The 27052-nt window shown below is 43.9% G+C and overlaps 1 protein-coding gene across 1 annotated transcript in view; it reads right to left on the bottom strand.

The window, feature by feature from the left end:
• Window positions 1–27052, bottom strand: part of WNT4 (Wnt family member 4) — a 53399-nt gene that overhangs the window by 20679 nt on the left and 5668 nt on the right. Inside the window, exon 2 of the mRNA XM_074218185.1 lies at window positions 3682–3917. Coding sequence (XP_074074286.1) covers window positions 3682–3917 — 236 coding nt within the window. The remainder of the gene's footprint in view (window positions 1–3681; window positions 3918–27052) is intronic.

The raw sequence follows: 27052 nt of genomic DNA, 5'->3' as shown, positions 1-27052 counted from the left end.
TATGTTTATATATATATCTTTATTGATCTATTTATATTTATATCCATATAGAGAGTATAGAATGGATGAAAAGCAATCTGAAAATGGAAGCTATTAATACCTGAGGGGCCTAGGAAAGGACTCTTGGAAAAGAGAGGATTTGATTAGAGTTTTGAAGAACTGAAGGAAGCTAAGTGGTGGAAGTGAAGCAGCAGAGTACTCTAGGCATGGGAGATAGGCAAGGATATTGAGTCACAGATACAGAGATGGAGTGTCCTGTTCCTGGAGTTGCAAAGACGCTAGTGTATCTGACTGTAGAATGGGTGGAAGAGAGCAAGGTGTAGGAAGGGAAGAAGGTATAGGAATAACAAGTTGTAAAGAAGTTGAAGGCTAAACAAGTGATTTTTCCATATGATCTTGGAGAAACTAGTGAGTTCCTAAAGCAAATTATGGAGGGAATGACATGGTCAGTTCAACCTTTTGGTAGCTAATGGAGAGCCTTGATTGAAACAGGGAGACCCATGAGAAGGCAATTACAGCAATCCAAGGGAGAGGGACCTGAATGAAAGCAGTTACTACAGGAGTGGAGAGAAAGGGGATCTATACTAAAGATGGAGTGAAGGAAGAGAAAAAAAGAGGCTTAGTAGTAGGGTGAGTATGAGATAGAAATGGAGGATGCCAACCTGGGGCACAAGGATTCCCCCAGAGAAATTGTTATTTTTATTATTGTCACTGAATTGTAAACTTACTGAGAGGACCAATACTTGTTTCCGCTATCTTCAGTGAGCTTTCTCAAGGGCATGGAAAACATAGGGAAGTGATTATAAGAAAGTTTTCAGTATCATTGAGGAAGATTTAGATGTGGGAGGGATTTTATTAGGACACAGAAAGTAAGGACTGAAAAAAAGATCTAGAATAGAAAACTTGGAGTTTCAAGGAACTATTGAATATAGAATATCAGGGATAGTTGGAAGCTTAAGCCCATCAGGAACAGAGAGGAATTTAGAACATAGAATGTTGGAGCTGGGAAGGCCCTTAGAATACAGAAGATCAGAGCTGGGAAGGATCTTCGATCATAGAAGGTCAAGGGGTAGCTAGGTGGCACAGTGGATAGAGCACTGGCCTTGGAGTCAGGAGTTCCTGGGTTCAAATCCGGCCTCAGACACTTAATAATTACCTAGCTGTGGGGCCTTGGGCAAGCCACTTAACCCCATTTGCCTTGCAACCTTGACAACCCAGGATGTCAGAACTGGGAGGGACCTTAGAACATAGAATGTCAGAACTGGAAAACAACATAGAATACAGAATGTCAGAGCTGGAAAGGCCCTTAGAACAGAGTGTCCTAGCTGAGAGGAACTTTAGAGATTATTTTGTCCAACTCCTTCATTTTACAAATGAGGAACTGAGGTACCAAGAAGAGTGACACAAAAGTTTTACTAATGTCTCCCATCTGTTGTTTCATTTAGTTTTCCTGAATCTTCTGAGTTTGGTGTGTCATGAGCTGCCCTCTAGGCCCATCCCTTAATTCTTCAGATATTTCGGTGATTTTCCAACCTCTCCTCTTAGTTGCCCTCTGTTGGGAGCCCTCCTGTTTCCTACTGAAGTTGCCTCTTGTTTATTGCTTCTCTGGATTTTTGGAGATTTTCCATTTTCTGCACATTGACCATTTTCTTCACGATTCCCTTTGAATCTTTTTTTTAATAGCATATTTTATTTCTAATTTGAGTTCTTCCCTTAATTAAAAACAAGTTCTTCAGCCTTTTATTTGCTCTTGTGAGTTTCTTTCCATTTTTAGTTCTTGCTTCCCTCCTTTAAGTATGCCATGGATCTGTTGAAGACCGTGGGGCATGGTGAGCAGACTTGGCCATGGGGATGGCAAGGCCTCTGACACTGAACAGCTTTGTGAATACCAGTGAGGTTCTCACCTCTTTGAGCCCCAGCAGCTGTCTAAGACTCAATTATAGACAGGTTGCCAGGGCCCTGGGATAAAGGAGAGTCTGAATTCCATCACCCAGTCAAAAAGCATTTTTGTCTAACTACTGTCCTAATTGCTGGGATACAAAGAAAGGCAAAAACAGCTTATAGTTTTAAGGAGCTCACAATTTAATTAGAGTGAAACAACAGGCAAACAACAAAGTCTATACAATATTGGCAGAAGGTAGATGGAAGTTACTAAGAATAAGTGAAGGGAGGGAGGGGGGATTTGGAAAGGCCTCTTCCAGAAAGAGGGAATTTAACTGAGACTTGAAGCCAGGGAAATCAAGAAGCATTCCAGATCCAAGAGACAGTCTATGGGGAGTGGGGACAGGTGAGCAGTGGAGGGGTGGAGAGGCTGTGTGCCAGGAACAAGAAGGTCAGTGGATTATGAAAGGAAGAAAACTGAGAGAAGGCTGGAAAGGTAGGAGGAATGAATGTCAGTTTATTTCATCTCTCAGTAGAAGGAATTTCCACACTGGGAGTTCTTATGTCATCAACACTGTAGGTACTTGACTTTGAAATACCTATTTTTGGCATTAAAATCCAGATTGCCCGACTCTCATATTCAGCCCCTTCAAGAGCTGTCCAATGAACTGGGCCATATTCCATATTTATGGGACACTTGGGTTGGATATCCAAGGATGGAGTTGGGGTATCCATAAAAGGATTTGTGGAGGCCCTGTCTGTAGGTAGGTAGGACTTAAAGTTGCCTACATGTTGTAGGAGGCAGCATGGTCGAGTATAAAGGGCATGGAGTTAGGAGTTGTTTTGTTGTTCAGTCCTATTTGATTCTCTGGGACCCTATTTGGAGTTTTCTTGTCTAAGATACTGAAATGCTTTGCTTGTCCTTCTTCAGCTCATTTTATAGGGTTGTTGTGAGAATCATTGAGATCACATCTATGAGGTGCTTAACAGTTTCTGTCCCATAATAATGTTATTTAATATAGCCTTCCTCCCTCCCTCCCTCCCTTCTTCCCTCCTTCCTTCCTTCCTTCCTTTCTCCCTCCCTCCCTCCCTTCTTCCATTCCTTCCTTCCCTTTCTTCCATCTTTGTGATGAATAACTGATAGCTTTTATTTTCTGTTGCATTGGATTAAGTCATGTGAGAATATGAACAAGAGTCACACAGGATGGACATTAGACAAGTCAGTCAATAAACACCTATTAAGTGGTGACTCTGAGATAGGCCCTGTGCTGAGCATCATTTTGGGGAGAACTTCCCCAGTTTTAAGGTTTATTAAATGATTTTCTCATATCTGGGTATAATGAACAGGATGCTTCACTTAGAATGAGGAGGGCCTGGATTCAAATCCCATTTATTAGTTATGTGATGCTGGACAAGGCCTCGGTTCCTCGTCTGTATAATAAGGGGTTTGTATTGGATGGCCATTAAGGTCCCTTCTAAGTTTAGATCCAGGAATCCAACTTATGATCCCTTGTGAGGAAGGCAGGGAAAATCATTACCCCCATTTTACAGATAAGGAACTAAGGTTCAAAGAACTGAATGACTAATCAGTGACTTATTAAGTACTTACTTTCTGTTAGTCCCTGGGAATATCAATGGCAAATTGATATCAATATCAACATCAACATCAAAAATATCAATAGAAAGAATGAAATGGTCCTCACTTTCATGGGTGATAAATGTGGACATGTGGGGCAGGATGGGTGCTTCCTTCCCCACTCCAATGGATTCCAGGGCCCTGTCTTCTTCCTATCCCCTCACCTTGCGTTACCACCTTGCCAAAGACTGGCAGGCTATCCAGAGTTGAGCAGTTCCATCGTCGGTTCCGGAACTGGTACTGACACTCCTCAATGGCGAGCTGTGCCCCACGGCGGACTGAATCCATCACCTCCAAGTTCCTCTTGCACATCTGCACCTGCCTCTGGATCAGCCCCTTTAACTTCTCGCAGGTCTCCTCATCAGAGATGCTGCCCACCGAGGACAATTTGGCCAGGTACCTGTGGGAGGATAGGAGGGACAGCAGGCGGATGAGGATGTAGTCCAACAGACCTTCCCTCTGCTGAATCCTGGAAGCCCAGGACTGGTGTATCCCACTCCACCCTCAACAGTGATCTCTATGATGCAGCCTCCACCAGTGATAGGGAGCCCACTACTCCTCAAGGTCATTCATTTTTTATGTTTTAGAATTGACTTCAGAGGTAGCATTGGTCAGTGCAGCATGGTGAAGTGGATAAGATTAATTTTCAGTCAAGAAGACCTGAGTTCTGCCCAGAATTTGATGGATGACCTGTTTCTTTATCCAGACAGCTAGGTGGTCTGAACTAAGAGTGCTGAAGGAAGACCTGATTTCAGATTCTGCCCCAGACACCTACTTGGCTCTGTGACCCTGGGCAAATCACTTAAATATCTATCTGCCTGAGTTTCCTTTTCTGTAAAATGGGGATAATAATATAATAATAATAAACCTCACAGGTTTATTGTGAGGATAAAATGAGGTAATATTTATAAAATACTTTGTAAATGTATAGTGCTATATAATTGTTATTATTAATAGTAATAATTTTGTTGTTCATTTGTTTCAGTTAACTCTCTCTGACCCCATTTGAGGTTTCCTTGGCAAAGAAACTAGTGAGTTGCCATTTCCTTCTGCAGTTCATTTTTACAAAAGAGGAGGCTGAGGTGGACAGAGGTTAAATGACTTGCCCAGGTCATACAGTTGGTAAGTGTCTGAGGATGGATTTGAATTTGGGTCTTCCTGACTCCAGGATTGGCATTGGATCTATTATGCCATCTAGATGCCTCTTATTATTTTTAATCTGTAGGAGGAATTTGGACTCAGTGTTCCCTAAGGTTCCTCCCAGTTCTGAAGCCCCTCTTTAGAGTTCTTGCTGGAAGATTTCTTGGAGATCCCATCTCCTCTGGAGGCTGCCCATTCTACTCAGAGTTTTCAATTTAAGAAATTATTTCTGTTCAGTGGAAATCTGTTTTCCAGGAACCTCTGCCTACTATTCCTTGTTCTGCCTGCTTGGATTTCCTCCAACTCCAGGGGTCAAGGAGCTGGGTTCAAATCCTAGCTTTGCTGTCTATCATCTCTTGACCTTGGACAAATTGGGTCCTTTCTTTTGGTCTTAGCTTCCTTATAAGTACCTTCCAGATTCAATTTTGAGGAACCAGAACATCCTTTCTCAGGAGTTCTGGGTACTGCTTGTAGCCCCAAGATAGGCTCTCAGGAGCTGTCCTGCCTTGGGGACTGGGCCTGTGTGGGCCAAGCTCTCTCCTGACTTGGCAGCTGGTCTTTCCTCCCTTCCCTGTTGGACTCTCAGGGAGCCATGGGGGAGGGGAGGGTGGCGGTGCTCTCTGCCATGTGAATGTACCCTGTCTTCTTGCCCAGGAAACACCCTGGCCAAGCACTACTAGGAAAAATCCAAGGTCCCTTGGAGTTAGCCAAAGTCAGCAGCAGCATGGGGCTCCTGCCAGCAGTCACCCCTCCCCATAGGGTTCTGTGACACCCAGTCAGCTCCTCTTCATGGCCACTCCCTCTCAAGCCCACTTCACAGGTTTACCCAAATCAGGAATGTAGAGGCTAATGATAAAAATAGCTCACATCTCTGTAATGAAATCCAATACAAGAAACATTTACTAAGTGCCTACTGTGTGTGAAACAACAAAAAGAGGCCAAAGATTCCTGGGGATGACTGAAGTTTTATGAAAGGAAAGGAAGCATGATATGATGGAAGGTCTGGGTTCAAGTTCTGGTCCCATCACTGACTTCTTGGGTGACCTATGACAAGCCACTCTTTGAACCTTTGTTTCCTCTTCTATAAAAAAGAGGGGTCTGGTTGGGCTGGATGAGCTAGAGAGTCCCTTCTGGCACCAGTAGTTTCTGATCCCAAATGTCAGCGTCAACCTTGAACCCCAATTGACTGATTTTAAGACTTCACTCTACCAGGTCCTTTCATCCTCAACAATTACCTGGGAATCTTCACTTGGTTGACCTTGTCTCTCTGTAGTCCTGCTCTCAAGGATTTCTCATAACTCCCCTCAGTCCCCACTCCCTGAAGAGAGAGACTTGGACCATATGGATCTCAGCCCTATGATAGGGTATAAGAGTGAGAAGGTGTTGGAAAGAGATTATAATAAGCCTCTTTGAGCTGAGGTTCCACATGTTCCTTCCCACAGGCATCCACCTCTCTTTGAATCTACATTGAGCCCCTAGGGCTTGCAATGTTACTATCTCCCTTAGTATACAGACCATAGAAAGCCATTCCCCAAGGCAGAAAGGACCCCTTTGGAGAAGCCAATGTCCCCAAACCTCCTGGAATTGCAGAATCTCGGAGTTGAAAGGGATCTGGGGTGAATGACATCTTGTCCAAATCATTCCCTGAAAAAAAAGAAACCTCCTGGACAACTTCCTTGCCTAGTAATTTCTAGCCTCTGTCCTCAAGGGCTCCTTCTAATTTTGGACAACTAAGAATTTTAGAGATGACAGAATGTTTGGTCAGTGCTGGAGGTGAGGAGGGAGTGTCACAGAAACATAGATAGAGACAGAGAGGGAGGAAAAGAGTTTGGGGGTCTTGGATAAAGAAGAGATTTGTTTCTTTTTTGCTCATTTTATCCATCAACCTATCTGCCCAGCCTTTCACCCCTCTATCCATGCTCTCTCCTATATCTCTACCCACAGGTGAACCCACCCATCCATCAAATCATCCATCCATCCATCTATCCATTCATTCATCCATCCATCCATTCAGTCATCCATCCACCTATCCATACTCCCTCCCGTCTTTTCATTCATTTATTCTCCCTCCTATCTCTTCTATCAATCATCCATTCACCCAGTCATCCTTATTCCCATTTCCCCCTCACTCTTTCCCCTTTGCTCAGCTCTATTTTTCTTGATGAGAGAATGGCTCCCTCGGGGAAAGATTCTAGAGTCTTATGAGGGCTAACATATGTCCTCCTACTCCTGGCCCTCAGCTGCTGACCCTGGGCCCTTTCTGCTGTATATAGCACCAAAGGCCTGTAGGGGGCACCAACAGCCAAGCTTGTGGTGTGAATCTGTGGTTTCTCCAAGATCCCCAGGTTGTTGGAGGGGTCCCCCACTGAAGGGGTCAGAAGTTTGACTCTAGAGACTTCTTTGCTCTGAGTCTGTTGGACAGAGGCTACAAGCTGGCCTGGCCCCTAGGGATTGGAGAGGAAGCTGCTGTGGCCCCAGGAACCCCACAGTTTTGGGGGTTATAGTTAGGGAATGTCCCTCATCTCCTCTTCCCTTCTCATATCCAGAGGAAGCCTTGTCTTCTTTTTTGACTCTTACTGTCTTTGTGATCTTGGACAAGGTACTTGTCCTCCCTGGTTATGTTTCCTCTGAAAAAATGAGGAACTTGGAATAGTTGACCTTGGAGGCACCTTAAAGCTCTAGACTCCATGATCTCCTTCCTTTCTAAAACTCTGGTCTCTGATAGAAATGGAGTCTGTACTTTTTTTCTCTGAATTGTGCTTCTCACATCTTCAATCAAGCAACAGACTTTAATCAATCAATTAACTAATTGATTAATTATGTACCATGTAAATGACAACATAAAGGTGAGGGAAAAAAACAATCTCTGCCTTCAAGGAGCATGCTTTGTCCTAGAGTAGAGAAGGCAGACTGGCATGTGGAGAGAACACTGAATTTGTAGCTGGAGGATCTGAGTTCAAATCCTGCCTCTTCCACTAAGTACCATTGTGACCTTGGGCACATAGTCAATCCACAGACTGGCTATGAACAGCTCTGGGGATACAGAGACAAATACTAATTCAGGATTTGAACTCAGATATTCTACCTCAAATCAATTCTACAATTCAACCCACATCTATTAAATGCCTGCTACATGCTAGGCAGTACAGTGGATAGACCCCAATGACTTGGAGTCAGGAAGATCCTTATTCAAATCCTGTCTCTGACTGGGTGACCTTGAGCAAGTCATTTCCTTGCTTTCTGCCTCAGTTTCCTCAACTATAAAGTGAAGATAATAATGGCACCTACCTCCCAGGGTTGTTATAACAACCAAATGAGATACTATTTGTAAAGCACTTAGCAAACATAGAGTCTTAAATAAATGTTCACTCCCCTGCTCCCCTTCTTTCTTCTAGAGACACGGCGCTCTTACTTCTATACTAATGATAGAATTTAGAACTGGAAGGGAACAGACGGTGCCAGGTCCAAGGAGGGGAAATAAAAGCTCAGTCAGTGACTGAGTTAGGTCTCGAACTCATGTCTTCTGGATTCTGATCTGATGCATGTTCTGTCTTGCCAGAGAGGCCTAAGAGTTTGCACCATCTGTACAAGGGTGTAGGATCAGGGAAGTCGGGTTGGAGAGTCTTATTTTCCAGACTAAACCTCCTGGACATGCAGAGAGGCTGAATCTTCCCATTCCACCCCCCACACTTCTACCCCCCAGTTCCCTGGAGAGAATGCTTCCTGGCCTGTGGGGCTGAGGTAGCAGCGAGATCATCACTCAGGACCCAGCCCCACAGCCAGGGGCTGCTGGCTGCCAGTCCCTGGAGGGGATTAAGGAAATCCTGGGCTGGGATCGGCATCGTGCCCTCCCGGGGCATGTTCCAGGAAAAGATGGAAATCTCCCCCTGGAGGGCAAGTGCCACTCCCTGGACTCAACCCCCCTACACCCCCTCCCTTATAATAACATCGGATGCTCATGTTCAGCAAGCTCTTTAGAGCTGGCAAAGTTCTTGCCCTTGGCCTTTGAAGTGCTGATGTTCCCAGGGGGAGAAACAGACTTGGAGAATGAAGAACCTTGTAGATGGGCCACACAGCTGATAAAGGTGGAGGTGGGATTCGAAGCAAGGCCACGGTCCCACCCAGTGTTCTTCCTGCCACAGGTGACCTCCTCATGCAGGTGGCCACTGGCAGCTGGCCCATGGCCCACAGAAGAGCTCGGTGGTGCCACGAGGCCTCTTCCTCTGCTAGTCACCCAGGAAGAGCCTCCACCAGCTTATAGCACTTTACAGGCAGAGGTTATGAACCCCTCTGAGGTTTAATCCCCATTTTTCAGATGAGGAAACAGAAATTCTGAGAGTTAAATAGATTATTGATTTAGAGGTGGTACCACAGAACATAGAATGTCAGAGCTGGGAGAGTCCTTAGAACACAGAATGTCAGAGCTGGGAGGACCCTTAGAACTCAGGGTGTCAGAGCCAGGAGGGTCCTTAGAACATAGAATGTCAGAGCTGGAAGAAGGGACCTTACAGATAATTAGTTCAATATTTTCTTTTAACAACCATGGAAAGCGAGGCAAAAAAAGAAGGGACTTATCCAAAATCACTGAGGAAACAGGTATCAAAGGTGGGACAAAGGCCAGTTTCCTGCCTCCCTGTCCAGGATTCTCCTTCTCTGGCCCTCCACACACTCAGGCCTGGCAGGGGAGGGATTTCTGAGGCTCAGGGCTCGGCCTTCCCATCTTCTCCCTGCAGATGTTCGGCCCCAATTCAAAAATGATAATGAAGCACCTCCCCTGTGGTGAGGCATGCCTGGTGCTTGTTTGCTTGGAAAATAGAGATGAGATAACATGTAATTCCTCCCCTTAATCTGGGGGTGAGTGTGGGAGGGCCTGAGACATGGACAATCAGTCAGAAATCAGAAAGTGAGAACTCACAGTACGTGGTTAGAGAGACGACCCGGAGTTGGGAAGATCTGGGTTCAACTGTGACCTTAGACACAAATGCTGTTTGCCTCAGTTTCCCGTCTGTAAAATAGGTATAATAACAGCAACTGCCTCTCAGGGTTGTTGTGAGGATCAAATGAGATAATTGTAAAGTTCTTGATATACAATATATAAAAATGTTAGTTATTTTGTTGGCATTATAAATATGTTGATTCTGATTAAATCATGTCTCTAAACTGGAAAAAAAAGTCAGTGTCATTAGCTTTATAGAATAGGCCAAATCAGATGTTCGGAGAGATTCAAGTAGGGGGCCTCTCTTCTGGTTTGAGAGTGGGGAGGGAAGTCTGTCTGCAGGAGGTGACAAAGAGCTGGACCTTGAAGCACCTGAAGGTTTTTTTTTTTAGGTTTTTTTGTGAGGCAATGGGGTTAAGTGGCTTGCCCAAGGCCACAGAGCTAGGTAATTATTAAGTGTCTGAGGCAGATTTGAACTCAGGTCCTCCTGACTCCAGGGCCAGTGCTTTATCCACTGAGCCACCTAGCTGCCCCTACCTGAAGATTTCTACAGGGATTGCAGGATTATTCCCCCTCAGGTCCCTGATTAGGATCATAAATTCACAGCTGGATGAGAGCTCTAAGATCATCTAGATCATTATCACCATTGCCCTTTTATTTTGGGTCTTTGGACCCCAAAATGTAGCATTGCTTCCCATTGCCCCACCTAGCCGCCCAGACCTCCATGAACTGAACTCAGGCTCCCTTGGACCAGACAGGCCATCATCCCAGTTGTCTCTGGTCTGGCTTTCATTCTTAATCTAACAACCAGCTCATCTTCCAGGTCAGCTTCTCCAGCATCCAAGGTCCTCTGGAAGGGTCCTTGAAGAGCACTGAATGCAAGTAATCACCACATTTTTTGGTAGATGGTGAAACAAAGACCCAGACCTGGTCAGGATCATACAGGCAATTTAGGATTTGAACTTAGTCTCTCTAAACCACAAAGGACTATATGTATATTTATATTTTTTCTTTTCTAAGCTCCTGAAGCTCATGGGTCAGTGGTCTTGCTCACTCTTGTACACGGTGAGTTAGGAGAGACAGATATGTTGGTTAGTGACTTTAGTGACTCACATCAGGAAGGGAGGAGAACCTTCCTTCAGGATTTAGCCTGGATCATCCCTTCCTGAATGAGTCCAGGTCAGACTTTGCCCCTTTTCTACTCTAAATTTTGGCTTTGGAAGATGCTTTTGGTTTCTCCACTTGACTGAGGAAACTGAGGCGACCAAGAGGGAACCGGCTCTCACCCAGCTCATGCAGCTAATTCATAGGAGCACAGCTCTGGAAAGGGCCTCAGATCTCATTGAGCTGGAGGAAGTGACTTGCCCAAAGTCACAGAGGAAGGGCCCCTGAGAACCCTTTCCACTGTTCTACAGTTTCCCTCTCCCTCTGCTACCCATAGCAGAGTACAGACCAGACCTCAGTCATTTTGGCTGATAGTCTATTATGGGCTCCCATGTCATTTCCAAGTTTAGAGTAGCTGAGGGTAGCACTATGTTTTCTTCTCCTAAGTTATGACTCCAGAATGAACTGCTCTTCCCTCTGACCCCAACCGTATGGTCAAGTGCCCCTGAGGAGAAGAGGGGCATTTGATGTTCCGAACAATCTCTCCACTCTGACAGTCTATGTTCTAAGCATTCTCCCCGTTCTGATTTTTGATGTTCAAAGCAATCTCCCCACTCTGACATTCTATATTCTATGCAATCTCCCTGCTCTGTCATCCTATGTTTTAAACATTCTACATGATCTCTCTTCACTGACATTCTATGTTCTAAAGAATCTCCCCACTGATATTTGTTTTCCTCTCTCTGACACTCTTATGTTCTAAGCAATCTCCGTGCTCCGACATTCAGTGTTCTAAGTAATCTAGCTGTGGAGTTCTATGTTTAATGGTACTTTTCAGCATTGGCATGCCAGTCTGTGTTCTAAAGGATCTTCCAGCTTTAGATTTTAAGACAGGAGACCTCTGCCATCACCTGCCTGATAAGGGTACCCACAGAAGTAGAACTTGACTGAAGACTAGTAAGCAAATCAAAGCATCACATATTTTTTTAGGCCCTTTAGGGCCTGACACTGTCTTAGGCTCTCTCAGTCTAGATAGCCCCATGGGCCCACAATGACAGAAGGAAGCCCTTCTGTCTTATAGAATGGCCTGACCTTTCCCCCAGAGTCGGGAGGACCGTTTTCTCCTCCTAGAGGAGAAGACTGGACTCCAATGGGAGCAGCTTAGGCCATTCCTGGAGATATTTGGAGAAGAGACCGATGAGAGGCTCCCTGGGGCCTGCAGCTCCTTATGTCCATGCCTGGCCCTATCGAAGGACTTGGCTGATGCCTTTCTTCAAGTCACTTCTCTGGTTCCATCTTTAACACCCATATTTAGGCTTCTTCCTGGCCCTAAATACTAGGTTATTGATTTACCACCTGCTCCCGAGTTGCACAAGTATCTGAGCTATCCCATTGCCATTGGTCAGGTTACCCTTTCTGGCCCTGAAGGTTCTGCTTCCTGCAGCTGGGGGCCAGTTCCTCTATTTCTAAAAGAGTGGGGGGTGGCAAGAAGCTCCCCCCCCCACCCTGTGCCTGGCTCCCCCTGGCCACCAGCCTGGAAGGCTTGAAGGCTTCAGCCCTGCCAGGAAGATCCGATCCCTTTGGCCACCTGCTGTTTTCATTAAAACTAAAATTAGCTGGGCCGTCCCCAAGCTCTTCCAGGTTTCTTTCTTCCCTTTTTTTTTTTAATGTACAAATTCTTAGAGTAAAAGTCTGACCGCTTACCGCTCCTCCCCACTGGCTCAGCCTCTGTAGAAAGGCTGGCCCTAGGAAGGAGATGGGAAATAGCTTCAGGGCTTGGTAGGCGGAGGCAGCTGAGAGTGGCTGGGCCTGGTCTCATTGTGACCCTGTGGGTGCTCAGGTGGGGGTTGGGACTCCAGCCAGGTCATTGGAGCCTGGCTGTCCACTCCCTCCTCTGGCTTCCCCCTTCACCCCAGGGTCACATTTAGAGACTTATCACCCTCACCGTTATCACCCACCCCAGAGGTGGAGGAGGCCAGACAAGGGGCCAGAACAAGTGAAGCATGTATTCATTCATTCGGTGGCAGAGAACCCAGGGGCCTGCACAGACCCAGTTCTAGACTGGACCTCTTATCCAAGCCACGACCTTCAGGGTCACCAAAATAATGACGCTCATGTTTGGCCATCAACTTCAGGCTTACAAAGTACATATCTCAAGGTCATTCTGAGTGCTAGACTCTAGGGTTGGTCATTTTAGACATGAGGAAATAGAAGTCAAAGAAGAGAAAAATGATTGCTTGGTTTTCCACTTGATGCTGGTGTAAACCCCCTCCCTCTCAGTTTCCTTTTCTGTAAAATTAGAGCAGTGGGTTCTTTGATGCCTAAAGTCCTGTCCCGGTTTTAAGAACAGTGATCTCAGGACCTGCCCAGTCACTTTGCTGGTGATCTGAAGATTTCCTACTTGCAAACCCAGAACTTAGGGGGAAAAAAATAACATTTTTTTAGTTAACAAGCATATATGGTCTTTTCCTTCCCATACTCATTTTTTAAAAAGAAAAAACAAAGTTTTCATAGCAAATATACATAGTCAGATCAAATAAATTCCAACGTTGGTCATGACCCAAACTGAGATGTCTCATTCTGCATCTCAAATCTAGGACTTATTTCCACCCCCCTCCCTAGGGTGCATCTCAGGCCACTTTCTCTTTCTCTTTCTCTCTCTCTCTCTCTCTCTCTCTCTCTCTCTCTCTCTCTCTCTTCTCTCTCTCTGTTTTTTTTTTTTTGCAAGGCAAATAGGGTTAAGTGGCTTTCCCAAGGCCACACAGCTAGATAATTATGAAGTGTCTGAGGTCGGATTTGAACTCAGGTACTCCTGACTCCAGGGCGGGTGCTCTATCCACTGTGCCATCTAGCTGCCCCTCAGGCCACTTCTCTTGAAAGGTTCAAGCTGCCCCCTCCTGCCTGAAAGTTGGGTTATTATCCACACCTGAAAGATGATGAAAGAGAGAGGGACATGAACTGCCAGTGACCTCTTCATCCAGATTTCCTGCCCCAGCACCAGGGAATGTACTCTCTGATTTCTCTTTCAGTGATCATCAGGTTCAGGTTAGGAAAAACCAGATGGGTGGGGTGATGGTGACCCTCAAGAGGAAGCCTGAAACTGGTATGGCGTCTGGGAGAGCCAGGTCAGTTAGTCAATTATGAATAGGAATACCTGGGTTCAAATCTAGTAGTATTTAGATTCTTACTATGTGATTGACCCTTTCTAAGCCTCAGATGTCTCTAAGTCTCAGATATAAAATGGGGCTTATAGCACTTATCCCACTGAGTTGCTATGAGGATCAAATGAGGAAATGTATATAAAGTCCTTTACTATATAAGTAATAGCTGTATAAGTGCAACTAACCTTTGTCTGCCTTAGTTTCTTCATCTATAAAATAAGGATCTCAATAGTCTTTACCTCCCAGGGTTGTGAGGATCAAATGAATCTCACATTTGATGTAATACTATATAATAGTATTATATATATGATATAATATATATTATTATATATGATATATTATCATATCACATCATTATACAATATAGTTAGTATTATATATGATATATTATCACATATCATTATATATTTAGTATTATATATGATATATTATCATATCATAATATAGTATGTTATGCATTATATCATATGCATCAGCATATGATATAATATATAATATATGATATGATATGATATTGTGTTATATTATTATATATGACATCATAGTTTCCTCATCTATAAAATAAGGATCTCAATAGCCTTTACCTCCCAGGGTTGTGAGGATCAAATGAGTCTCATATTTGATGTAACACTATATAATAGTATTATATATGATATAATATATTATCATATTATATATGCTATAATACATATTTAGTATTCTATGATAGATTATTATATATGAAATAGTATCATTATATTATTCTATATGATATATATGATATATAATATAATGAAATCTGGCCTCAGATACTTTGTGACTCTTGGCAAGTCACTTCACCCTGTTTGCTTCAATTTCCTCTCAGGGTTATCAACTCATATTATATGACGTGAGACAATTTAACAGAATATAACTCATCTAATAATTGTAAAGCATAGGGCACAGTTTCTGTTACATACTAAATGCTCTTCTACTTCTTATTTGGTGGTGCAGTGAATAAAGAGCTGGACCTGGAGTCTGGAAGACTCATTGTATGACCCTGGACCAGTCACATAACCCAAGTGTTGTAGAGTAGATGTAGATGTGCTCTGGTAGAAGAAATTCTCTTGCTGGGGAATCTTAGTACTAATAAAATCATAGGTCATTCCCCCTTCTCCCCCATTCACCTCCAATTCCCTCGCCTGTCTTGCTGTCCATGGAGGTTTGGTGTCAGCAGAAACTTTCCAACAATGAGAACTATTTCAGAATAGAAGAGGCTACCTTGGGACATGGTGGATCTCCAAGCAGAGGCTGAATGGCCACTTCTTGGCGGTGTTGTAGAGAATAATTTTTTTCTGAATTTTTTAAGTTGGATAGGGTGGATAATGAGGTGAACTTTGAAAATTTGTGAATATTGGATGATACTTTGATAGCACATTTTATGGCTTTCATTAGCAATTTCTAATGTTTCACCATGTTTTAGAGTCAGAAGCCCTCAGTTTGAATCTCACCTCAGATCACAGAAGGCAATATGATTGAAAGGTGACATGAAATAAGTTCAAATCCTTGTTCTGGTCCCTACATTGATGAGATTTTGGGCAAAGTGTTCCTTTCTGGATTTCAGTTTCCTCAGTTGTAAAATGAGAAGCTTGGTCTAGATGACACCTATGGGCCTTTTCACCTCTAACTGTGGGCTTTCAAAGGCAATATCAGTGAAGCCCATGTGCTGGTAAGCCCTGCCAGGCCTGGTTGGAAAGTCTTTGATTTGGCAAAGAAGGACAAGTCAGTCAGGCAAGACCCATCACCAAACAGCTGGCCATTAGGAGTTGTTTTATTTTAACTAAAATGACCCATATATGAGAATAATCACAGCTCCCATTTTCGTAAGACTTTAAACTTTACAAAACACTTTTTCTTGCAGCAGTCCTGGTAGATGGTTGGTGTGAATATTATAATTCCCATTTCACAGATGGGTTAAGTGACTTGTCTAAACCAAGGTAAGGATTTGAATTCTGACTTCACAAATCCCACGATACCATATTGCCTTTAAGACTACAAAGACATGAGGAAGGGGAAGGTTGTGGTCTGTGATGCTGAGGTATGGTGGGGGGAGTCGTGATCTTTGTTGGTGGAGGGCGTGATACTTGTCCTTTATTCTTTTTTTTTTTTAGGTTTTTTTTTTTTTTTTGGCTTGCCCAAGACCACACAGCTAGGTTTCTGAGGCTGGATTTGAATTCAGGGACTCCTGACTCCTGGGCCGGTGATCTATCCACTGCACCACCTAGCCACCCCCTTGTCCTTTATTCTTTTTTTTTTTTTTAGGTTTTTGCTAGGCAATGGGGTTAAGTGGCTTGCCCAAGACCACACAGCTAGTATCTGAGATTGGATTTGAACTCAGATCTTCCTGACTACAGGGCTGTACCACCTAGGGAACCCTTTTGGTGATGGGATTAATGACAGAAACACAGATTTTTAGAACTGAATTATTTCTATAGTGCTTTACAGCTGACATGGAGATTTCCTCATGGCCTTCTATGAGATGGGAAGTTCAAGTATTAATAATAATAACAATAATAGCTATTTTACATGAAATTTTAAGGTTTAAAAATTGCTTTATAAATATGATGTCATTTGATCTTCACAACAATCCTAGGAAATAGGTGCCATTATCATCATATTGCAGTTGAGACAGCAGAAGAAGCAATTTGCTCAAGGTCATTTAGCAAGAAAGTTGCCCGAGGCTGGATTTGAACATAGATCTTCCTGATTCCAAGATGCAGCACTTGATCCTCTGTGCCACCCCGCTGCCTAGAGTTATGGGTCCCTTCTGTACCCCCTGAGGTCAGTGATTCTGAGAGCCCAGAAAGCAAGCCCATTTATCTCAGAATCATCAAGTTGGACCAAGAATCTCCTCCTCAAAATCCTGAATAGTGGTCAGCAAGTCTTTGCTTGGAGAACTTGAGTGAATGAGAACCTGTCACCCCTCAAGGCAGTCCCTTTTCCGGGGGCAGGGTGGAGAACTCTAACTGTCAAGTTTGTTTCTCATTTCAAGCTAGAATCCACTTCTCCACAACTTTTGCCTACTGCTCCTACTTCCGTAGCCAAGGAGAAAAGTGATAATTGTCTTGGATTCTTTTCCAGCCTCATTTTCCCTCATCTATAAAGAGGGGAGTTATAGTAGATGATTTCAGAAAACCTCTAAAAAATCTCTAAAATCTTTGATCCTGTTAAAGCAAATTGGAGCCAACTCTGCTATTTATTTTTAGCTTCTTAGCCTTAGTTTCCTTATCTCTAAAATAGGGTTAGGTTGTAATGAGAATCAAGTGTGATGATATATGTAAAGTGCTATAGACAGGTATCTTTTATTATTCCCTATGACAATCCTTCAGTTACTGGAAGACATCAATCATGTTCCCCAAATCTTCTTGAAGTTAAAAATCCCCAGTACTTTTAACTGATTCTCATATGATATGTTCTCCACGTTCTCTTTGGGTCCTCTTCCTGCTGGATAGTGCCCTACTTTTCTAGGTTTTTCCTAAAATATGATATTTATAACCTAACAAAATAGTCCAGACAGGGTCAGACCAGGACAGAGAAGAGGACTATTACATTCCTCTGGAAAGTTGCTTCTCAAGGTAATGGCAGCCCATCTTTTCTGCTGTTTTCTGTCTCTCTATTTCCCCTTGGATCACCCTCTTTCTTCCTCTTATTTCTAATCCCTCTTTATTCATTCTCTTCTTCCCTATGCTCCATAAATACAGCCAAGTTTCCCAATTTTTAAAAACTCCTTCCCTTGTCTTCACTTTCCCTTCAAGCTTCATCTTGCTCCTTTCCTTTTCATAGTCAAACTCCTAAAAAACTTTCTTCTACAATCCTTGATTCTATTTCTCACCTTCTACCTAATTCTCCACTCTTTGTCATTATGGCTTTATATTTCATTATGTTAGATTATCCTTTGAAGGCCATCAATAGTGCCTTTATTGTTGAATCTGATGACTTTTGGTCAATTTTGGTCCTTTTTGACCTCTTTGAAGTCCTCATCTCCCTTGCTACAAGTGCCATCTTGTTAGATAATCTTTTCATTCCTTTGTTTTTAATGACAAGGCTCTCCCCATTCTTCTACCTCCTGGATTGCTCCTTTGCAGAATTATCAGCCCTGCCCATGTACCCAAAGATTCTTTTTTTTTTTCCCAAGGCAATGGGGTGGCTTGCCCAAGGCCACACAGCTAGGTAATTATTAAGTGTCTGAGGTCGGATGTGAGCTCAGGTCCTCTTGACTCCAGGGCTGGTGCTCTATCTACTGCACCACTTAGCCACCCCCCAGAGATGCTTTATCCTGGGCCTTCTTCTCTCTCTATCTTGGTGATCAGCTCCCATGAATCCTACTATCATCTTCATCATGACTATAATGACTCCCAGCTTTAGTCTCTCTCTTAAACTGAGTCCTTCATCTCAAACTACCTGCTAGTTGTTCAGCCCTCCCTCTCTTAAATACCATTCACTTGCTTGTCATGGCATTACTTCCCTGATGTTATGGGTCTCTTCAAGAATGAAGCACAAACAGCATCTTGCTGACTGCTTTCACTTGTTTCCAAAACATCTCAAACTGATCCAAAATAGAATTCATTATCTTTTTCCTTAAACTCATATTTCCTCTCTATTTCTGTGGAGGGAACCACCCTCCTTCCAGTCACCCAGATTTGTGACTTCAACTCTTTATTCTCCCTCAACTCCTGTATGCACTCAATTGATCAATATTATTGATAGTAACTTCCACAACATCTCTTAAATCCCTTCTTCCCATCATCTCTTGCTTGGATTACAGAAGTAGTTTCTCTTAGTTGGTTCCCCTACCTCCAGCCTCCCCCTTCACAATAAACAATAAACAATCTCAATAAACAACCAATAAACAAACAACTGATATGTCTAAAGCACAGATCACTCATCACTCCCCTGCTCAAGAAGTTTCAGTGGCTTCCATTGCCTCCAGAATAGAACAATATCCTTTTTTGTCCATCAAAGGTCTTCACAAAAGAGGCACTAGCCTCTTTTCCAGACTTTACACACTACTTTCTGGCCAAACCAAACAGCTTCTGTTCCTTGCATGAGAATCTTCTACCTCAGGGCTGTTCTATATGTCCAGAATGACCTCCCTCACCCTTCAGGATTCTTACAGCACTCAATTCAAAGGAGACTCCCCCCCGCCCTAGTTGCTAGTGCTCTTCTCTTTTCCAAATCTTTGGTATGGATTTTGTTTTTACTTATTTGCAGATGTGTTGCTTTTCCTCAATAGAATGCGAGCTTCTTGAGGGCAGAGATTATTTCATTCTTTGCCTTTTTATTTCTAGTATCTGTTTCTGGTACACAGCAAGAACTTAATATATGTGTGTTTAATCCAATTCAGTTACTGTTATTCCCTTGATGAACTGAGTCTATCTCCCAGTTTCACTTATTACTTCTATGCTCATGGCCATCAAAATGTTGCCTCCAGTCTTGTCAGAGTTTGAACCCAGGTTTCATGGCTCCCAGTTCAGGTCTTATTGCATAAGAGGTCATCTTTTTGTGTATAAGAGTGTTAACTGTTTCATTGAGAAGAACTGAGAGTCCTCAAGACCTTGAGACTGAGGAATTCTCTAGTCATTTGTATGCTTTTTTTTTTTTTTACCCCAGGTGAAAACCTGAGAGGTTGATGGGCTTCAGGGGCAGTCCTCAGAGAGTCTGGAGTTTGCGGTGAGGACCAGGGCTTTGTAAGAGAGTCAACAGGGTTGGACACTGGCTTGGGCCAGGAGAAATAGGTTTTGGCACCATGTATGTAGGTATTGCTTCTTTCTCATCCTTTCCCCTTGGGACTTCCTTGTTGATCACCAGACCTACAAACAGGGTGGGTGGGAAGGGGCTGGAATGTCCAGTTGGGTTAATTTGACTGGATGGAGCCAAGTGCTGACCTAGCTGTGGCCGCCTTAGTCACCAGGAGGGCATCCGTATCCCTAGTGCCTGATTCATGGGAAAGTTGAGTGGTTGTTGGGGTAACATACCATCCCCATCCCTGGTAAACCCACTTCCCTCCACATCCTGGCTCGGAAAGCTCTGCCTCCACCCCACTTCCTATTGGAGAGTTGAGCCCCGTCCTGCTCCTCCTAAGGTGCCAGCTTCCTTTCTCCGAGTGTCCACTCACTTATGCAGCTCCTGTCCTGAAGGCTCAGAACCCTATTTTGCTCCCCTTTCTTATCTCTGAAGGCTCAATTCTTCTTAGCATAAGAGATTCAGGGATAGAAGGGATAGTCTAACCTCATTTTATACATAGGGAAACAGTTCTAGAGGGGTGAAAAAACTATTTAGGATTATCTGAGGCAGGATATGAACCCAGGTTTTCCTGACTCTAAGTTTTGTGTCCTATTTCTGAAGCTTATTCTCCACTTTCTATCCTAAGTATCCAGGCACCCTCTCCTATTACTTCCTGTCTCTGAGAGCCTGGTTTCTTACTTTCCATCTCTGAAGGTCCATATTGCTTCCTATTAGCTGGTTATTTTTTCCTACAACACCTCTGGGGAGTGGATGTATAAATGAAATAATGCCCATTCATAGAGGGAGAAAAAGAGGCTCAGGGAGGGGTGACTTGTCCTAGGTCACATCGTGAATAAAGGTCAGAGCAGGGTCTTATGTCTCTGAACATCAGTGGCTACTTTCTGCTGTCGTGGCCCAGGTCCCTCACATCTTATCCCTCAGAGTGCATTTACTCTTTTCTGCCAAAAGGCTCCTGTTCTGGGGGCCCAGTTTCCTCATCTTATTTTTGAGAATCTCTCCATACACTTTCTGGGTTTTTTTTTTTTTTTAGATTTTTGCAAGGCAAACGGGGTTAAGTGGCTTGCCCAAGGCCACACAGCTAGGTAATTCTTAAGTATCTGAGACTGGATTTGAACCCAGGTACTCCCAACTCCAGGGCTGGTGCTTTATCCACTATGCCACCTAGCCGCCCCCCACTTTCTGTTTTGATGGCTTGGCCCCTGGCAATTTTCAACCTTCAGGAACAAGCCTACCTCACTTATCTTTGGGGAGTCTAGTTCCCCCTATTTCCTAACCTGATGGCCCAGTTACCCTGTTCCTCTGAGGGTTTCAGTTTCACCAGTTTCTGTTCTTAGGTAGTTAGATGATATAGTGGCTAGAACACTAGATCTGGAGCCAGGAAGACTTGTATTCGAATCCTGCTTGAGACCCTTACTAACTGTGTGACCCTGAATAACTCACTTAATCTTTTGCTGCTTCAATGTTCTCATCTGTAAAACAGGGATAATGGTATCACCTTTCTCCCAGGATAAGGTAACTAGGATCTAACAAGAAACATAAGGAGCTTGACCCTCAGAGAGAGGAAGTGGAGTAGGGGTCAGGCATTTGGAGCTAGGAGGTGTCCCAGGGATGGGGAGGTATGTTGCCCCAACAACCACAGACTTTCTGCTGATCAAACAAGATAATATATGTAAAGTGTTTTGCAAATCTTAAGGCATATAAATGATAGCTATTTCCTGTGGGCCCTAGCTCCCCAACCAAGTTCCTGGGGCTCTTTTCTGCCCCTCCCCTGTCTCCAAATACTGGTGAAAGGGCATTTCTCTGGATTCTTGCTCCCAGGGGAACTGGCAAGGGCCTGGGTGGGGCTGGCAGCAGCGGTAGCCAAGGCTGTTGGGGAATCCCCAGCATTGGCAGCCTCCCTTCCTTGGGAGCTCCTAGGCCCATGCTGGTAGGGTTGCCGGCACCATAGCAGCCCAGGCCTGGAGGGAAGGAGTGGGGACCAGGTGTTTTTGTAATGGTTATCTCAGGATCAAGGGACTGGGTGCATAGTTTACTCAACAACCAACCCCATTTTAGGGGAGATTCCTATCTAGTCCAGGCTGGGTTCCTCCTCCCCCACCCCAGGATTTCCAAACGAATTCCTAAGGATCCTGTCCTTAGGAAAGGAGGGGACCAGGAGGAGCTGTAGGAAGAGTGAAAAATCAGAAAGGCTGGGCTGTCTCCATTTGGTCAAAAGAAAATCTCTTCTAGGTAGAGCAAAAGCTACCCTCATTCCCTCAAACTCCAACACACAATCCATCCTGTTACCTTCTTCCATTCTGTTCACAGAATGAATGACTGGATCCTAGAATCCTAGTTCCTGATATTTCAGTCATCCCCTCACAGCCCCAGAAATATAGTGTAAAGATTGATAGAGAATCTGAGGCTGAGTCCTGACTCTGATATCTATAATTCCTACCTGCCCAACAATTGGCAAGCCACTTCATTTTTTCTGACTCTCAGTTTCCTTCTTTGTAAAAAAGGGAGTGATGATAATTGCATATAATAATTGACCTCCTTGGGGTAGATGCTCAATAGTAGGAACACTAAGTTGAAAGGTGTGAGTAATTTAGTGACCTTTCCTTTACTCCCAGAATTACAAAATGTAAATGCAAAATGACTGGAACAATTCAGAACTAAAACAACGTTTGTCATTCCCTCCAACATTATTCAGTCTTTATTTTTTTCACCTATATCAATCTCATGGGTGGAAGGTGGAACCTTGATTGTTCATATTTGACTCTTCCTTGGAAAACTTTGTCTTTTAACATATACATTATGTCATCTTCCTCTACGTGTTGGCAATCAGACTTTTATCTAAAATAAATGATTTTGTCTTCTTGATAATTTTTCTTCTTATTCTAGCTGTATTGATTCACTTTCTGTAAAAACATCGATGTTTTATATGATTAAAATTGTCTATTTTATTTATTTCTGTCCGTTGCTTGGTTTAGAATTTTCCTCTTAGCTCTTGATGTGAAAAATATCTCCCTTTTGCTTTTGTCTTTTTTAAAAAAATTACATTTTATGTTTAGGTATGGTAATAATCATGCTATGATAATATGATAATAGTTATGCTACATGTATCATAGGGCTCTTAGGAGTAAATATTTCCTAAATCTTAAAGTGCTTTAGAAATGGGAACTATTGTTATTATGGGAAACCGGGGATTCTTGAGGAGGTAATATGGAGAAATGGGAAGGAGACAAGCATTATTAAGAACTAGGTACTTTGCTAAGGGCTTTGACATGGTATGCTAGAAATAAAATGTATCTGCTGCTCTAGGTAAGGCTTTAAAGGAGATCAGAAAGGTGCAGGGATTCAAACAGAAGCAAAACAAGTCAAGGTAATTCTTTCCCTTCCCACCCCCCAACCACCATTTTTATTGTTGTTAGTTGATTCAGACTCTTCATGACCCCATTTGGAATTTTTCTTTGCAGAGAGAGATACTGGAATGGTTTGCCATTTCCTTATCCAGCTCATTTTATAGATGAGGAAACTGAGGCAGAGTTGAGTAACTTGCCCAGGATCACACAGATAGTAAGCATCTGAGGCTAGATTTGAACTCAGGAGGCAGAATCATCCTGATTCCTGGCCAGCATTCATCCACTATGGAGCCCCTAGCTGCCATCTAAGATTCTACAGCACGGTAAGAGAGCCAGCCGGTCCAGTGCTCTTTCTACTTTACTCTTTCTACGATTACTGATCGGCCTCAGGGAGTCTTCTCAGAGCAGCAGCAACCCAGAGCCCCAGGGGACCCCCAGGACTCCCATCTCCCCTTTCTTTTCCCGGAGCAGGTTCCTGCTTTCTTTGCAGATGACATGTTTTTCTCAGAATAAGTTCTTTCCCTTCTGGGCATAGGCCGACCTCCTTCCTTTCCTCTTTCTCTTGGCCTCAGCTCAGGCCAGTTCCCTTAGACCTGTAGTTCTCTGCCGGTTTGGATTTTTTTTTTTTACATTAGTTTGGTGTAAAGTGTGCCTGGAAGGAAGGTGGGGTGGCAGGGGGAGGGGAGCTCAGGGAATGCTGTTGATGGGGGTCACTGCAGGAGCAGGACCCCTTCTGCCTTTGGCTAATTCACAGAGGAGGAGATTTGGGACTCAGAGATAAAACCTGGCAGTCCCCATGGGGAAATCTGGAGACAGACCCAAGCGGTCAGAGGGTCACTTTCCAGCTGGGTTGAAAGCATGGGGGTTTGTTGAGGGAGTGGATTTCACAAACAGCCTTTTGGTTTCAGTATCTGAAATGGAGGGTCATCAGATGCAGATGCAGAAAGAATATTAGGATGTGAGAGCCTAGAATGTCTGAGCCAGGAGGAACCTTAGAACCTAGAATGTCAGAGTTGGGAGGGTACTTAGAACATAGGATGTCAGAGGTGGAAGCGACCTTAGGAAACATAATGTCAGAACTGGGAGGACCCTTAGAACACAGGATGTCAGAGCCAGGAGGTTCCTTAGAACACAGGATGTCAGAGCCAGGAGGACACTTAGAACATAGAATATCAGAGCTAGGAGGGTTTTTAGAACACAGAATTTCAGAACTGGAGGAGACCTTAGTACACAGGATGTCAGAGCTGGGAGGACCATAAGAACATGTAATGTCAGAGCTGAAAGGGACCTTAAAGATGATCTAATTCATTGCCTTTATAGGAAAAGTTGGGGAGTAAGGTTTGAAGAAGGGGCAATGATTTATCCAAGGTCAATAGCCGTGTTGGAATTTGGCTTCCCTTGCGGTACACGTTCATAGTCCTAGTGCATAGTACATAGGCTTTGCTACTCTTTTTAAAGAGCTAAGTTTAGAGAGAGATGGTAGGAACTGGCCCCCTTTCCCTAAGCCCAACTGGCTCTGTGGGTTGCTTCAGGGCCTTGTATGTAAAGAGCCAGGAGTCTGGGAGGAGGGTTTGGTGTGAGCATGACGCTTTCCAAAGAGAGCCCAGAGGGCCAGGAGTTGGGCGAGTTTGGACAGGTTTGGGGAGCCCCTTCTTGTCAGACGCTGGCTGAGCCACTCAGTTGTTAATCCAGGAGCCCCAGAGAAAAATCCAAAAGGAGCAGACAGCAGCTGGGTCATGGGGGTGCCTGAGCAAACCCTTGTGGAATGCCCTGATCTTTGGGCCTCTGAGAGGCAAAAGAAGAGAGGGCATGGTCCTGGCTCCGAGGGCCATAACCAGGGATGAGGACTTGCCTGCACCTTCTAGACACATACCTGTCCATACACACTCCACTGAGCTAGACCCTGGACTGCAGGCATTGGAACCTAAGCCTCAAAGAAGGGACAAGGACCAAACCCAACCCAAGACTAGACCTGGGTCCTCAGAGAGGATTCAAGGTAATGGAAAGAGCCCTGGATTTGAGAGTCAGAAGAGCTGAGTTTACCAGCTAGGTCTGGTATTTATTCAACATAAATTCAAACAACATTGAATCTGTGCGTTCTCTTTGGGTTTTATAATATGAGTTACCAGTAGGCACACAAAGACAAATTGAAGTAGAATTCCTACCTCCCTGGAGTTTACATTTGTGTTTGTGTGTGTGTGTGTGTGTGTGTGTGTGTGTGTGTGTGTATGTGTGTATGTGTATGTGTGTAGGGGTGGGAAGAGGATAAAGTTCAGGTAGGTAAACACTAGACAGAGAAAGGAGAAAGGACTAACAACGATGAGTTAAATGAAAGAATCTAGGGATTCTAAGAAAAGGAGGTGCTGGGGGAAGTGCATTCCAAGCTTGGGGAGGGATAGCTCAGACAAAGGCATGGAGATGGTAAATGAAAACTTGAGTTCAGGGAACAGTAAGTAGCTTTGCCCACTTTGCCTGGACCCTGAAGGAAATGAAGGCAAGCAATGGAAAATAAAGTTTTGAAAAGCAGGCTGGTGCCAGATGGAATGGCTTTGGGTGCCAAGCTGAGGCGTTTGTAACTTAGAGGCAATAGGGAGCTGCTGAAGGTTCAATCACTCTGAACTTTATTTTCTCTATCTGTAGAACAAAAGCTTTAGGGATGACCACCAATGTCCCTCTAGTTCTAAATGTTGTGATTTTATGACATGCAATAACTTAGATGTTATGTCTAAAATTTAACTTGAAGCTCCCTGAGTCAAATGCCATTCATTCATTCATTCATTCAGTTCTTCATGCAATTTTTATTGCAATACTGCTCTGCTCAAGGCATTTAAAGTAGAATATTGTATCCACGTAGCTTTGATGCAAGGTTTTGTAGCACAATGGAAAATATGAGGGATTTGAATTCAGAGGATGTGGGTTCAAATCTTGCCCTCATTTTTCCAAATTTACAAATTGTGGAGATCAATTAAGTGTTTTCTCAAGGTTCCTTCCAGCTTGATCTATGAGAGCATGATTGCACAAAAAACCCAAGACAGGTCTCTAGAGAAGAGGGGGAGATTCTTCCCAGGGGATGCTGAGCAAGAGCTGCACAGAAGTGATGGGACACCCCCTCCCCTGTGAGTGAGCAAACTCAGCGACACACACATCCTCAAATTGATGCACACACCTGTCCTCGAATTGATGTGAGCCCTCCAGATCCACCCTGAACTTGGAGCAAATATGCAAGTTTGGCTCACCAGAGCCCATGATGGCACAACATGTCCTCACCATATAGGGGGCATTACACTCAGCTGGAGCCTGTGTCCTTCTGACATGCCCCAGGGAGCAGACATATTTAGGCTTGCTCTAGGAACACATACGCCTGGGGAATCAGAATAGGGATAATCACCCTCCTCCCAGAGGGCTGGCAGTGAACACTGTGTGCCCTAAGACAGGCCTGGGCACACCTGGAGAGGCCTTGGCAGCACTCCTGGTGGTGCCAAGTCATCACCCTGGGTTGTCCCCCCTGCTCTCTCCAGCCTGGAGCTGCGGTGAGAAAAGAACAAGGAGGCAGACTTTTCAAATCTCCACTTCTCTATCTGCTCTGGTCTGCATGACTCATCCCAAGTCCATTCGCTATCTCTGGACTCTGGGTTGGGCTTCTTTAGAAAGAGGGGGATGGGGGCAGCTGGAGTCAGGAGTACCTGAGTTCAAATCTGACCTCAGACACTTAATAATTACCTAGCTGTGTGGCCTTGGGCAAGCCACTTAACCCTGTTTGCCTTGTAAAAACTAAAAAAAAAAAACAAAACCAAAAAAAGAAAGAGGGGATGACTTAGAAGATTCTTTTCATATTGAGCTCTTTAGATGAGAGGGAGTGGGTTGTAGAGTTCACCCTGCTGTCTTTGATAGTCAGGAAGATGGCTTTAAATCTTGCCACTGACATTTATTAACTAGATGACCTTGGGCCAATCTGAGCCCTCTATTCCCTCACCTGTAAAATGGGGATAAGAGGACCTAATTTAGAAATGTCATCTTTGAGACTTAAATGAGATAATGTACATAAAGTACCTTGCAAATCCTAAAGTGTTATTTAACATCAGTTATT

Source organism: Macrotis lagotis, chromosome 1 (genome assembly GCF_037893015.1).
Source record: "Macrotis lagotis isolate mMagLag1 chromosome 1, bilby.v1.9.chrom.fasta, whole genome shotgun sequence".
Lineage (NCBI taxonomy): Eukaryota > Metazoa > Chordata > Mammalia > Peramelemorphia > Peramelidae > Macrotis > Macrotis lagotis.
This window is presented reverse-complemented; position numbering and strand designations above follow the sequence as displayed.